Genomic DNA, 15339 nt, shown 5'->3' on the forward strand with positions numbered 1-15339 from the left:
GCTCCCAACTCCCTCTCCCCCCACTTCCCTCTTTTTTTTTTAATCAGCATCTTATCCAGAACTGGAATCCTGTCAAGAATAGTGGATAGCACACAACTATAACTTCTTATTATGTGTATAGTGATTTTATGAATTCAGTGGGGAATGAAATGCAATTTTGTCAGACTTGTCTGTGTTCATAATGACCAAGTCAAATTAATCATCGTGGATAATACTCCTGTGTCAGCCATTCAAGAGATTTTTTAATAGAATTTTTCTGATTCATGTCTTGCAGTACATCAGATCTGTAGTAATGCAGGCACTTCTAAAAATCAGTGCAATTATGGCTTCTTGTTGGCCTGTCATTTTCCTGGAATAAAAATGTCTCTGCAAAAGTCATATACTGTATATAAACCAAAATGAAAAACAAAAATATAGTTACAATTAGACTTGATTTTTCCTAAAGATTTAATATCTTCTCGAGGCCATTATTTACAGGCAATACATAACGCAACAGTGCGTGATGCCCAAGATGGACTGCCTTATCACAGCACACACCAATTTTGTCCTGCTTGTCATTCTTCCTCTGATTGCCCTATGAGTTAGTGCTTTCGTAGGCATGGAAATGACTATCCCACAGAACAAACAGGGGATAGGTAATGGGCCTGCAGTCAAATTATTGTGTTTATTAAAAATGTATCCAGGAAAGCCCACAGAGATCCCAAAGGGCTCTCGTTCAGGAAAATCTCTGGTTCAAGAAAAGGTTACAGTTACCATAAAGGCAGATAGACATGCATGGGAGCAGCAGTGCAGCGTGCAGCGGTATATAAAGGATTAGTAATGGTACACTTATCCTTCTGAGGGAAGAGAGAGACCTCTAATTCCCCAGTGACAAAGACAGAAATGAGTTTTGGAAGAAGTTACCCCCAGGAATTAAGAGGAAGGAAAATGTAATCCACCCCAGCTCTCAGCCTTCGTTACCTGGCGTTCTGCAGTTATTGCCATGGAAGGGAGCACAGGGAAGGTCCCCACCAGGGCCACCGTGGGTCCCAGCAGAGCTGCCCCACACCCACCCCGTGCCACCAGGGAGAAACCTTCTGGAACCACTTGGAAGGAGGTATGGAGACCCACCACCACACACCGCCCTCCCAGGAACACAAGACCTGAGTAAGGCAGCAGATCAGCAGTTCAGCCGGTCAGGGAAGCTGGCTGAAAAATCAGCCAATAGCAGCAAGCATTTTGGAGGAGATGCACAAACCTCTGGTGAACGCTCCTTGAAGCCCCTCAGAGACCGGAACAACTCATCCCTCACTTTCACCTCTCTCATCTGTTTTTATTAACCTTCCACCTCCCTGCATGCCTGTTAAGTTCTGGAAATCAGCATCCAGCAGCAGGGAGCTCTGCATGCTCCTTGCAAAACATGCCCCAAACTCCTGCTTTGCAGTGCCATACCCTGCCTCTGCTGTCCCCAGCCACAATGGGACCCACATGGAGAAGCTGCCTCTGAACTCCCAGCTCCAGCACTGAAGGCAACACCACGTTCCTACAGCACAGACTTTCCCCTTCTAAACACACACCTGGGATACACGGCTCCAAGTCTGCTGATGGCATTTTCAGGAGCACTCAATATTGGCTCATGCAAATATTGGCAAGAGCCAGAGCTAAAACCCCTCTGTTGTATCTTCATTAGCAGGACTAGAAGATGTATTTGATGCACAGCTGCTCTTTTTCACCTGCAGTAATATCTAACTGCAGTATCTACCCTGAGCATGGGCAGATAATGCAGCACGTTTTTGTAGCAGTGCTTCCCCAAGTCTTTTGAAATAAACATGGCAGAGTTCCAGGGGAAGCTTGGAGATGCGCAAGCTCTGTTCCATGTCAGCAAAGCACACCCTCTGTCATCTGCCTCACAATTGTTTATAAAGATTTAGCTTGATTTTAAAGTATATTCTGTAGGGACTGCACATTCAGGCAGAGAGGAGCCAATAGGGATCTAAAATTAGATCGACCGGATCGGACAAATACAAACCCTTTGCTTTGCTTTCCTGGGCTCTGGGCTGGAAGTCAATACAAGGAATATGATAATATTCTACTCAAGAATATCACGCGTTTCTGGGAATTATTTGAGGAGTACAGACTTTACATAATTGCCTTTTTTGTCTCATGGCATACTGAACTTGCATAATAAGATCAGCGCACTTCACAGAAATTCATTGTTGGGCTGGATGGATTTGGTATTCTGCAGTGAGCCAAGGGTACATTACATAATGATGTATAATGCACTGTAAGCAGGTCAAGAGATAAGGCAGCCTGCAAACACTAATGGAGTGCATGCGGGGAAGAATTAGCAAAAAGCACTCTAAGAAATTAATTCAACCTGGCTTCAGTCGAGCAAGCAGGACTCAGAGCAGGAAGAAAACTTTATTCTGTACCATGCTTATCCCCTTTCAGTTTGCATTTTGTTTCTCCATTGACTTTAAAACTGACTTTGTGCTGCACTTTGGGTGGGTGCTCTGTAGCAAGTTTTCCACTCTGGGGGCTGGATGCACGGCCCCATGTCATTCGCTAAATTTCTGTTACTTAATGTGAGCTGGGGCTGGGACCTGTGCTGCCCAAAGCATCGCTCACCACAAACAGGTCCCAACTTTGGACCCACGTGCTTCCCCAGTTCCACTTAGGGCCCCAAGTCAGATTGACAAGAAAATGACATATGCATGTATGCATGATGCAAAAAGGCAATAAAGCCCACGAGCAGCAGCACAGCCCCCTCCATCGCCCAGACTCGACGTGTCTGATTAGCACAAGGACGGGGAGAAGTGGGGAGAGCCTGCATAATGTGTGTAAGCTAGCACCTCCCCCAGGGTGCCCAGCTGCTGCAGAAGCAATTTCACAGCTCATCATCCATTATGAGATTAAAATAATTTTTTTTTTCCTCCTGTGAAGTACTAATAAATTGTGCGGGCAGAGCAGAGTTAGCATTTACACAAATGGTAGTGAATCACCCACCTAGTTATTTCTTAATGGATTGAGTATTTGCTTTCCTCCTTATCCTGTCATTTCAAAAAGTAAAGACACAAACCTGTTTATCTGCACCGTTCAGCCACAGGGTAATAGGCACAAAGGCAGAGAGGGGCCCTGCCCAGTGATTCCCAGGGAATAGCACCAAAACATCAGTATGGAAGGGGAAATCAGCTCCACAAAAGGGCACCCGAGATCATCCCCAGAACTCACTCTCTTCTCCTTCTGGGCGCAAAACTCACTGAGGCATCGCTGACACAATGCAGCTTCCATGGTACATCTAGTGAAGATGTAAAGCTGCAGTCAGAGCAGAGCTAATGGCTCTGGGAACATCCCTGCTTTATTATGGTATCAGACGAAGCAGGCATGTTTAATGTTTAAACTTCCAGCGACAAATGCCTACAGCAAATATGTTTTATTCAGTGCTTCTTATGCACCTGTCACCTTAGTAGCTAAGGTGCTGCTTACCTCTTTTTGTATTATTAAAATTGAAAACATATCAGTGCTCTGTGACATGCCACGCTCTCCCCTCCCCTTTCTCCTCTCCATCCGAGAGCAGCTCGATATCCTTTACCAGCCCATCCCCTGCATAACATTTCAGACTGCCAGGAAGTGGTCGAAATGGGAAAAGGAAATTAACTGGAAGCCCTGGAGCAATAAATCAGCCTCCCACGTTATCCTGAAGCCCCACAGCCCCAGACCTGGCCCTGAGCACCAGGAGAAGCAATGACACCAGACACCGAGTCAGTCCTGAGAGCAGATGGCAGAAGCATCCCCTGATGCTAAGCTTAACAACTGGGTTCAGGCAAGCGCTGCCTCCAATCCAGGGCAGGTAATGTCAGATTGGAGCTGAATGTGATCTGGGCAGGTAGGGCAAAAGAGAAGTTAAAGATTGCCTTTGGAATTGGGATGCTTCCCTCCTTGCAGGCCCTAAATATGCAACATCCATCCATGCTCCAGCCTGCCCCATCTGAGAGAGGTTAAAGGCGTCGACTGGGATCTCTCTTTGCTTATTTGAGTTTACTGAGCTCCCAAGAGCTCAGCTACAAGCCTCCCTCCATCACCACCAGCACTAGAATTTTATTCATTCACACACTCACCCAAAGCAGAAGCTGTCATGTCACAGGAGCACAAAGGTGCTGGGCTGTTAGGGAAAGCACGAAGCACCAAGAGACTCATGACAAAATGATGAGAACCGTAACCTGGTACACAGCCAAGTCTCCAAATCCCCAGCGTAGGAGTGAAAATCTCAACCTTAAGCCTCCAGTATGTAAATTTGGAGAAAAAAAGCAGATTTTATCTCTAACAATTCTAACATATTTTTTTTCTTTAATAAAAATAAGCTTATGTATGGAATCTAAAAAAAGCTAGGATCACACACATCGCTCTGAGTGGCTCATCTATGTCCTAACTCACAGATGCTCATGAAATACCTTTAGAGAAGAAGTGACAGGGACAAAATGAGTAACTACAACCACAGAATCAGAGTGGCTTTGGTTGGAAGGGCCCTTAAAGATCATCAAGCTCCAACCCAACTAGAGAAGATCCTGGCACAATGTGGGCTGAAAGCAGAAACAACAAACCCAAGGTACAAACTCAGATTTGCCCTGACCACTCAATGGCTTCTACTGTCATCTTTTAAAGTGTGGACAAGACATAAATATGCTCACAAACTCAGAGCTGAGTGTTTCTATTGGTCAGAATGGCACCAAACCACATACCCAGCGCCCTTCTGGGTGTTAACCAAAAAAGAACATTGTAGGCAGACCCAAATGTGACCAAAATGGGACAGGCTCTCTGAAGGAAGACCTCCAGAGAAGCTCCTGTTCCTACTCCTGATATCAAACAACAGGGATTGGAAGCTGTGAGACAGACCCTTGATGCAGAGGTCAGGAAAACAGAGCCAGCAGAGGGATTGCATGGCATCTTCCAATGGCAGTGCAGTGTTTCAAAAACTTAGCACCCAAGTACGAGCAGCTCAAAGAGATGCAGAATATTCTGCATTTCACAGAGGGCTTTCCCCTTTTCACCCCCAGCGTTGCTCTGTGAGCACAATGAATTCGCTCCTGAAGCGACGTTTGGGCGCCCAATAATTCCCATCCCCTCCCTTCATTTCTTCTCTTGACATTTCATGACCGATTTTCTCAGGAAAACCTTAAAAGCTGACTGCAGCGTTTTCCCAGCTGGTCCTTCATGTTAGCAAACCCACGGATCTGCACGCAGAGCGTTTGTGCAGAAACATCACATTTGCACACGCATCAAAGCTGACAGCACCTGCAAGAAGGCATGCAGATATTCATGCAAAACCATGCAGCTTTCAGCGCTCAGGGGAGCAAACGCCTCCCGACTGGGTGCAGTGCAGCTCCTGCACCAGCCAGGTCCGTGGTGGAAATGGGCACCCAGTGGCTGCTTGCTTCCAGGCTGTGCTGGGGATTGCTGGAGCCTGGGAAAATGGCAGTGCCCAGCACGAGGCTCTGCTGCATAGCTGTGTGTTTGCTTTGGAAGTTAGCTGGAATTCTTAAAATAAATTCGCTAAATTGTCTTCCAGAGACTGATGGCTTTTCTTTTCTTCCCTCCTTAATAAACTTGCAGGGCTATCTTTATTGTTATGTCTAATTTTAGGGAAAACTAACATTTCCTGAGATTCAATTTCTCTCATAATTGTTGGAAGGAAACTAAATTGTCTGCTGTAAACATTCACTGTATTGTGTGAAAAGTATCTTTATTACAGCCCACTGGGAATACCAATAAAATCCCCAGTCCTGGCCCTTCCTCACTTTTTTTTCCCTTTAGCTGCCTCTTTTCTCTCCTGTCCCCATTAACGTCAGTTCAAACATTCTGCAGTCAGGCCACGAGAACTTAAAATATATTATTTAACAATCAAGATAGAATAAAGGCTTGTGAGCAGTGAGATCCTTTCTCCCTTCTCCTCGCTGCTTTCTATTACAGAAAATGAGAATGGCTGTTCCATTTGTGTGTGCGTGCTCAGAGTTGATGAAAAAAATCTCATTAGTTTAGTCTGACATATATTCAATACAGCCTATGTACATATATATATTTTTTTCATTTTATTCTACAGCTGCAAAATGGTACTAAATTTCATCAGATTGGAAAGAAAACTGTGGTCTTGGAACATTTCCCTTTAAGGGTCTTATATTTATTCAGAATTCATGAATCATTTTCCCGTAATACAACCATAATTATTCTTAAAGTGTTATGTTTGAAGGTTTAATATGAAATACTTGCAAAAGGCTCTTTTTCACTTTGATAGTTTGTAATCTTCATGGTAATCAGATCAGTTAGCCCTTCACACAGCAGCCTGGAAAATACAGTTTAATATGAATCTCATACCCTTCACTCATGTTTTAATTAAAGTAATAAAAGCCAAGTCATATTTTGCCCTTTACAGTGTACACAGATGTATAGACCTGAGCACACAGCATGAGCACAGACACTTCTGGTGACTGCTGATGAATTTCCTGGTCTGAGACGAATCTCAGGGGCTGCTGCCCATGAGAGCAGTGTCACTGGTGGCCAGCGAGCAGAGCCGTGATGCTGTGATGGGCAGGCGAGCTGAACGCAGTGCTCTGGCTCAGCTGTGCCACTTTTTATGCCATCACCTTTCAGATGGACAAACTCTCAGGTCTGCTTTCCTGCCCAACGAGCACATAGATTTTGGAGCAAACACGTGAACCCGGTGTGAGCAGCGCTGTGCTTGCTCCACAACCTCAAGCCAGGGTTGTGGAAGAGCAGCTCTGGGGCTGAGCCCACCCTGCACACACCCAGGCACCCCCACACCCTTGGGGAGCAGAAGGCTCGTCCTGTGGCCACAGAGGTGCCTTCCTGTTTGCACAGGCCTCCATCCAAACTCTGAAGTGGCAAGCAACATTTTCCTGCTGGAAGCAAGCAGTTCCCCAGCTAATCGCCCCGCAGTGGCTGCAGACCCAAAAACAGGATCTGATGGGCCAGGAGAAGTAATCCATCACTTGGGAAAGGAAATCCCAAGAGCACAAGACCTGGAATTTTTTCAGTATTTCTGCAGCCCACGATGCTACAGTTCCCCAAATAGACACCATTTCCCAAAGCCACTCCCCAGAGGTCCACATCAGAAGCAAACAAATCTCTGCATTCAAGAGCAGGAGCCAAAACCAACCCCCAACAGGGCACAGCAGAACATCTTGCTTGTCACAGCTTAGAAATGACGATGCAATCAGAGCTCAGCAACTGCGAGCGAGCACGGTAGCCCCACGGAAGCCATCACATGGCTTCACAGCAGTAATTCGGCTCTCAAGAGCAGTGGCTGACCAGAGGAGCAGGAATAGAGGTTTTTCAGCACACACAACATCATACCAATGCGATGCTGGGGGTTCCGAAGCATGAGCTGCTCCCCTCGGGGCTGCCCAGGTTCCCCCCCAGTTTGCATCAAAGGCAGCAGCTCTGCAGGCACCACGTGCACTCACTCCCAGTGGCACGGAGCGCAGTGGGAACTCTTTGATAAAGTGATAAAAGTTGTTGGCTGCGTACCATCTTCCTCTATATTTTGCTGCTATTTTATTAGCTGTCAGCTGGCTTTACCAGCTCATCAGCATTGCTGGACAGCCAGCCCATGTGCTCCTTACGCCATGGGAGCCACACCACATCCCAGCAGGTCTCCTCCAGCATGACTTAGCCTGACCAGATGCTTGGAATCACAGAATCACAGGATCCTTAAGGCTGAAAAAGACCTCTAAGATCAAATCCAACCATCACCATCAGTAAACCAAGTGCCACATTTCCATCTTTCTTCAATACCTCCAGGGACGGTGACTCCGCCACATCCCTGGGCAGCTGTGCCACTGCCCGACTCCTCTTTCTGAGAAGAAACTTTCAATCACCACCACGACCTCAGAGTTTTCTCTCCCTACAAAACGCTTTCCACACCACCTAACAGATCTCGTCAGCTGTATAAGATGCTTTCCCCCCCCCCCCCCCCCCCCCCAAGTGTAAATGCATAAGAAACAAAGATGATTCACTTGGTCTCAGAACTGCTCAGTCCCATTAGTTTTTCACTCTGCGATGTTTTTCAAACACCCTACTGCTAACAACTTAGGAGTTCTTGGAGAACAAGGGTTGAAGATGATGTTGCTTTGTAACACCCATGCATTTTTTTATTATTGTACTATCCAAGCACTACACCAGCAATGGAAGCTTTGGTTGCTAAGATGAAGTTATAGGAATTGCTTCCTGACTTCACTTTTCAAAAATTTCACTGTCTCATAAGAGTTCATACAAAATTCACGAGCCTGGATCATCAGCTATAGTTGTGCTCACCTTCAAAACCCCGTCTGGAAGGGTTTCCATTAGCTGCTGATTGTAATAAATGACATGTAACACTCTACTGTTCATTCTAAAATAGTACATGAGATTTCTCTTGAATTGTCTGCCAAAAAAGGCATTTAATATCTATCAATGTCTTCTCTCTATTTTTTATTCTCTAGCACAACATCTGAAATGGCACAGCACTGCTTTAAGAGCAGCAGAAAAGAAGTAAAATCTTGGTACTGCTGCAGTGCACACTACGACTTCCACCACACTGCCAGCACAGTTCAGTCCTTCCTTTCAACTTCAAATCCGCACAGAGCTCACTTCTCTTCACCAGGGATCTTTAGATATACATATACATGTGTTATACATAGAGAGAGACATACATGCATATATAGGCAAGAAAGTCGCATACAAGGCAAGGTGCATGATACCGGTAGGAGCATCACAGCTCTCCATGCCTGGGGGCCAGAGTCCCTTCTTTGACATCAGTGATTTTCTCTAACACTGACCATCATCTGACCATCATCTGCTGCAGTGATCAATATACAGCCAAGATAAAGAGATTACAAAGACCCTGAGACCTATCTCCTCCAGTTTAAAACAAACTTGTGTTTTTTTTCAGATGCAAAGACCAATCACACTCCTTAGAAGCATAGAATCACAGAATCACAGAATGGACAGGGTTGGAAGGGACTTCAAGGATCATGAAGCTCCAACCCCCCTGCCACATGCAGGGCCACCAACCTCCTCGTTTAATGCTAAACCAGGCTGCCCAGAGCCCCATCCAACCTGGCCTTGAACACCTCCAAGGACGGGGCATCCACAGCCTCTCTGGGCAACCTGTTGAAGCTCCCAAGTTGGAAGGGATCCATAAGGGTCATCAACTCCAAAAGTTCATCCAGGGACCAGAGTGGAAATTACAGCCACACCACGGTGGGCTCTGAGCTTTCCTCCACCACCAGGCTGTGTAGTCTTTAGTGGGATGAGTCAAGGGAAGAGTTGCCTACGGCCCTGCTCAGCCACCTGTGTGGTAACCTCCCAGCCTTCCTTCTGGAGGAAAGCCAGGTCTGAGCAGCAACGGTGGTCACCATGAACAACATGCTGCAACTATGAGCCTCAGGCAATGGGGACAAATAGCTGAAAATTCCTCCAAATTCACATGTCCTGGGAGGCGAGGGACAAAACAACACAAGCACACATTATCTCCCAACAACCGCGCTGCCAGCAATGGAGCATCCTCACCAAAGTCAGTGATGGAGGCAAAACACAAGGGAAAAATGCCCACATTGGTCCTGCCTTCCAGCTCCGGGAGGAACCACAGAATCATTAAGGATGGGAAAGATCACTAAGATTATCTAGCCCAACCACCAAGGAAAGCAGCAGGCGCTAGGGAAGGATGCAGTGCCTTCATCAGCAGCCCCTAACTGCCCTCCCAGGCGGTGGCTCCTGACCGCCTCGCAATGCGTGCTTCAGGCTGCACGCTGCCCACCATGGACCAGACCACTGATGCTCGCCCTCAGCAACCGGAGACTGGTTTTATTTTACCAACTGTTGCTATTTCTCCACGATTCAGCTGAGCTGGGTGGGAGGCCTGGGAGGTGGGAGTGTGGCGTGTCTGCCAGGATTGTGACAAGGTTTGATGGCATGTTTTATAGCAGAGCCTGCCAGGAGGAGCTCTGTCTCGTCTCAGCACTCGCGGCACGCCAGGAAGGTACTGGAGGCTTCCCATGCTGTCATTAATTTCTAATTATGCCATCAGTTGCTTTCTACATTATTGCTTATTTACCAAACACAGCTTTATTGTGACGTCTAGTTCCTTATAACTAGCAAACCCATTGTTATGCTAAAACGAATGTTCTAAATGTTATTTATTATTTGATAAACCTTGTGTAACCCTGAATGAGGACATTAAATGGCAAGAACACTACTTCAAAATCCCATTTTAAATAAGTCACCAAGACAGCTATGCCTTTATAAAACACATTAGAGTGGCACTCAGAGCACATATGGCTCAGGGATATATACAAATTATACAATTTCTGTCATTTGGTCAAATAAGAGGGACGTTTTGACCCCAGAAATGAGTCAAATGCAAGTTGTAATTCAAGCCCCACCGGAGGCCCTGCTGTAATGCATCCTGACGGCTGATCAAGGAGCCCTGACCATTTGACCCAGCAGATCAGCGACTCACTGTATCTATTATGGCTGATACAGACCCCAGCTTGAAGATGTATGGAGATAAACAGATAAAGGGCAATAGACACAATAGATAAATGTTGATTTATCCACATCCAAGCACACATACGTGTGCAGATGGATTTCATGCGTGCAGGAATGGGCAGGCATGTGTGAACTCGTGCTAGCATTTGTAAAGGGACACATCTGAAAACAGATGTGTATGTGTGTGTATGACAAATCTAACCCTTCTTAACTCCATTTCCCCCAGTGCACTTATTCAGCTGTGCTCCTGCTGACTTGCATACAACAAGAGAAACCCCAGCTTTCCCTTATGCCACATAAAAATATCGTGTCAAAATTAATGAGAATATGTTAAACACCCACAGACACAGCAGCGGGGTCCTTGCTGTGCTCTCAGCCACAAAGGGAAGGAGCTGCTTATGGCAAAGCATCCTTGAATAAATGACACTGGTGTGTAACAGTGTTTGCACAAGGAGTTGCACAAATTAACTTGTCGGTATAGAAACCAGAGTGCTGCTCAGCTGGAACAAGGCGTGCGCAGAAAGCTCCTGGGATTAAGATCAAAAGTGCCCAGTGGTAAGTAATGAGCTCTTTGCTCCTTTGAAGCACCCACTGACCCAGGAGCAGAGAAAGGTGATGGAAAGAGCAGAAATCTGGCAAATGTACCTATCAGCATGACAGCATTCATGGGATCCACACATCTCAAAGCCAAACCCACCCACTCCCACCCAACTGCAGATTCTGCCCCATTTGTAGTTACTTTCCCCATCAGAAAGGACTCCATGAATGCCTTCCCTTACTGACTTTGCAGGTGTTTTTGTTTCTTTTAACAGCACTGTTGCATTTCTTTCATGATACGTGGCCTGGTTGTGGTTCTGTGCTTTTCTTGGGATTTTTCCTTGTCTTTGTTTGGAGGTGGGGAAGGAAAGACTGAAAATGGGCAGGGGTGAGGAATGATGCTCTGCTGATTCAGGAGACATGACAGATCCCTCACTCATCTCGGGGGTCAGATGTCCACGACTGTTTGATCAGATGTCAGCTTGCATTTATGCTCCGGCTCCTGCTGGGGGTTGAGTTACATTTCACATTTGACTCATTTCTGGGGTCAAATGTCCCTGCTATTTGATGGAACAAGAGGAATTATTTTCCCCAAGCAGCCTGTGCTGGCGCAGGTACGGATCTGTCAGTGTTCTCATTGTGTTTTAGGCTCCTGCATTTCTGCATTTAGCTCTCAGCTGAGACAAACCCCTTTGGGGATGAAAACAAGAAACGTGGAGTACAGCACGCAAGCAATCACATAGAAGAAGATTAAGAGGAAAGCAGATCAGCTGGCTTTGCAATGCTCATGGCAGTTTGTTCATACAAGTTAGCAGGTCGGCACTGCAGGAGAAGAAGGAGAGGGGAGCCATCATGCCTTCCCCCCCTGCCATGAGAGGCTCCTTAGGATGAAGACTGTGGAAGTGGCTGTGAGAAGCTGATGCCAGGATGCTGCAGCTTCACAATGCTTTCCAGGGACTGCTCAGCACCAGAGCTGCCCTAACTACAGGCTCTGCAGTGGCAAAATGAGAATAATCTTATCTGTGTGATGGGAGGGGATGGCTCCAGAGCTTAAGCAGTTGCTGTGTCTCTAGATGAGAAATGTAAAGCATTACTGTGATAGACAGGAGCTATTTAAATGGGAGGAGACATGGTAAACTGAATTCTGCTTTCCATCTAACTCTCCCTATATATTATGAAAGAAAAATCACCAGAAAATGCAAACTACAGACCCAGAAGCAAAAGGCAAGTCCCTATAACCCAGAGCAGTGTGAACATCCAGCCCTGGTAAAGCTCCATCTGTGGTGGCCGTGCCTAATGGTGCACATTGTGACCAAGCAGCTCAGGACCACGACAAGGGGAAAAACATCATATCCATCAATTACGGTGTGCAGGCTCCTGTGATTAGTGTGCAGGACATGTCTTTATCCCCACGAGTGCTGTGGACCAAGCACTGTCCCACGTGTGTTGTGTGGGCATCCAGAGGCTGATGATTTAGCTGCCTCTCAAATGGGGCTGTGAAAATGCTCTCCTGCTGTTTAACATACTCATTCAGGTTCCAGCAGGTTGAGCAAACAGTGAAAAACATCTGGGTTCCTCATTTCATTAGAGGCGCTGTATTATTAGGAATAAAGCCATGACCAGTGCTATGAAGTGCTCAGTGCTAAACAGGCACTGATGTGAGCATACACAGGGGATGTGAACTGATGGTGATGATGGGAGAAGCCTCAGAAGGAGCACGAGAGGTTCCTGAACTCCCCACCACGATGCTCCCCACCTTGGGGCACAAAGCAGTCCCAGACACACAGTCACCAATCACCCACAGCTGAACCCAGGGCATAATCCAGAGGAGGGAAAAGCAGAATGGAGAGTAACCTTAATTAAGTTTATTAATTGCTTTGTAAAGAAGCTGCTGCTCGTTTCTGATGGTGCCATCACCTGTCCAGATGCTCTGGGCAGCGCAGGGTGGGATGAAGCTCAACCCCAACTTGGAGCACCCTGGGGCCACCCTATTCCCTTCTGCCTTTACTCAACCTGTGCTACCACAAGCAGTGCCTGGGTTGGTTGACATGTGTTTGAACAGCTGAATCACCTTAGAGTGCAAAGTTTGCAGCTCCTTCCCCACTCTTGGAAATACTTCTTGCACAAGGACAACCCTCCACCTGTGTGGTCTCACACTCTAGGAGGATGAACAACAGGTTTTCTTCCTGTTTGATATACAGATGTTTTTTTTCATCATAGGTACCCAAGTTAGATATTCACCAGTCTCCTAATTTATAGCAATGCTATATTGCTATAAATTGCTAAAAAAGGCAACTCCCAACCCTGGCAGCAACTGACATCTCACCCTATGCAGCTCCAGCAGCATTTGGGGATAGATGGAAATCTTCACCCAGCTGTCTTTCATGGCCTTGCACTGCACTGAGTTCACAGTGGACTCATCACAGTCTGCGCTGCACACAGCTGTGGCAAAACAACAAAGTGGCTCAACTCAATCCCAAAGTGAGGGATTAGATTAGAATATTAGTGACAAACTTGTGTTTTCCCTTTTGGTGAGAAGCTTCATGCCAAGGATCAGAGAAGAACACAAGTAGAACCACCTCTGACCTCCCAGTTAGGACAGGTAGGCACGTGCTGAAGTTCTCCCCTCCCAGCAAGACCTAGGCATGTGCCTATACGTCTGTGTTCATCTACACACATTCAGGGTTCACTGAAGAGCCATTCCTGCTCTATGAGTCCACAAAGGCCGCTGTGAGACATGAACAGCTCTATTCTGATCCTCTCCACGAGGGTTCATAGCTCCAGAACAGGAAACCTTTGACTCCTCTCTTCTCCCCAAGCCAGCTCACTGTCAACCTATTCAGCTGCAGGAAATGCTCTGTGTGGGGGCAGAGAGAGGCACCCACTCTACACACAGTGCTCAGAAACCTCACCTCTAGAAACACCTGCTGCACCTCCATTTAGGCTGAAGGATGCTGACCTCCTCTGCGCACCCTTCTGCTGTCCCAGGAGCAGGGATTCCTGGAGGTCTCCCAACACTCAAGCTCTGCATGGCCTCCATCTCCTGGGAAGCCTCCCCCACCCTGCACACACAACCCACCCAACCCCAACAACACTTACCTGATTTGCAGACAGAAACTCCTGGGTATTGTCGTTCATTCCCATGTACATGTTCTCCCCATCAAACTAGAATGGCAAAAGAAAGTTAGAGTTAGAGAAATGCCATCTGTGTGCCAGGGTTATGTGCTTTCCTGGCTCTTTCCAGAGCCAAGATTTGCAGAATGAAATCCTGGGCTGGTCCTCCTGTACTTCTGAGCGTGTATGAGCTCACGAACATCACTGATATTGCAATGGGATGTGGTAACATAGCATGGTTATGATAATTCAGCAAAGTGAAAGAATGAGTCACTCCAATTCAAATTAATAAACCAAAACTGTGCGAAGCTGTGCAAATTCACAGATTCACCCAGCAGCAAGCAGCGCTGAAATGAAGTTCTGCCTAAAATTCCCACTACACCATCAGTGAACTATGAAAAGACAACTTCCAGCAGTGGAAATTTCCAAGACAGGCAGGTCACCTTCAGTCCTCTTCCAGACACCCATGTATCCCTTTATCCCCAAGCAGACACAGGATGTGCACAGGGGGTTCTACCCCAAGCCCAATTACCATCCTCGCAGTTTGGTGTTCTATGCAAACTCCATGTACAAGATGACATACTTCCTCTCCTACTCCTCATCCCCTCCTGCCTGCTGGGACTGCATCTCTGTGAATGGGGATCCAAGAGCACCCTGAGTACGGTGTGTTCCCATGGCTGCTGCAAGCATGCCTGCCTTCACCTGGTTCTGAGCTGCTAGATCCAGCCATTTGATGCTAAACCACCACAGAGAGCTGCAAAACTCTTCTCGTTAATTATCTACAGCTCATCACTTGCTCTGGCTCCAAATGAAGGAAAAATGCCATCTAGAATTGACTCAGAGTGTGGCTGGAGCAGTTCTGGAGGTGAAGTTCACAAATTAATTATGGCAATAAAATGGGATATGCTGTAAAACACTCCTGAGACAAGGATGGAGGTAGAACTGTGAATGACACCGTGCACTTAACAAGGGGAAGAGCCAGCCCTCTTGCCCTTACAACCGGATGATGAATTGCAGATTGTTCACCCTGTACTCGTCCCTTTGCTCTCCAGTATGAGGCTGACAACCAGTTATGCCTTAACAGAAACGGGCCACATTAAGGCCAATAAAAGAGTAATCTAAATAAAGCCAGGTGAAGGCTTTTGCGCAGGCTATTAATTACACTTC

At 46.6% G+C, this 15339-nt stretch overlaps 1 protein-coding gene across 2 annotated transcripts in view; it reads right to left on the minus strand.

Moving 5' to 3' along the window:
* The window catches only part of TOX2 (TOX high mobility group box family member 2), a 113008-nt gene that overhangs the window by 55952 nt on the left and 41717 nt on the right, over nt 1-15339 (minus strand). For both annotated transcript variants that reach the window (XM_048963543.1, XM_048963544.1), the window contains exon 2: nt 14158-14223. In XM_048963543.1, the coding sequence (XP_048819500.1) occupies nt 14158-14223 (66 nt within the window). The remainder of the gene's footprint in view (nt 1-14157; nt 14224-15339) is intronic.

Source organism: Lagopus muta, chromosome 16, assembly GCF_023343835.1.
Source record: "Lagopus muta isolate bLagMut1 chromosome 16, bLagMut1 primary, whole genome shotgun sequence".
In the NCBI taxonomy this organism is placed as follows: Eukaryota; Metazoa; Chordata; class Aves; order Galliformes; family Phasianidae; genus Lagopus; species Lagopus muta.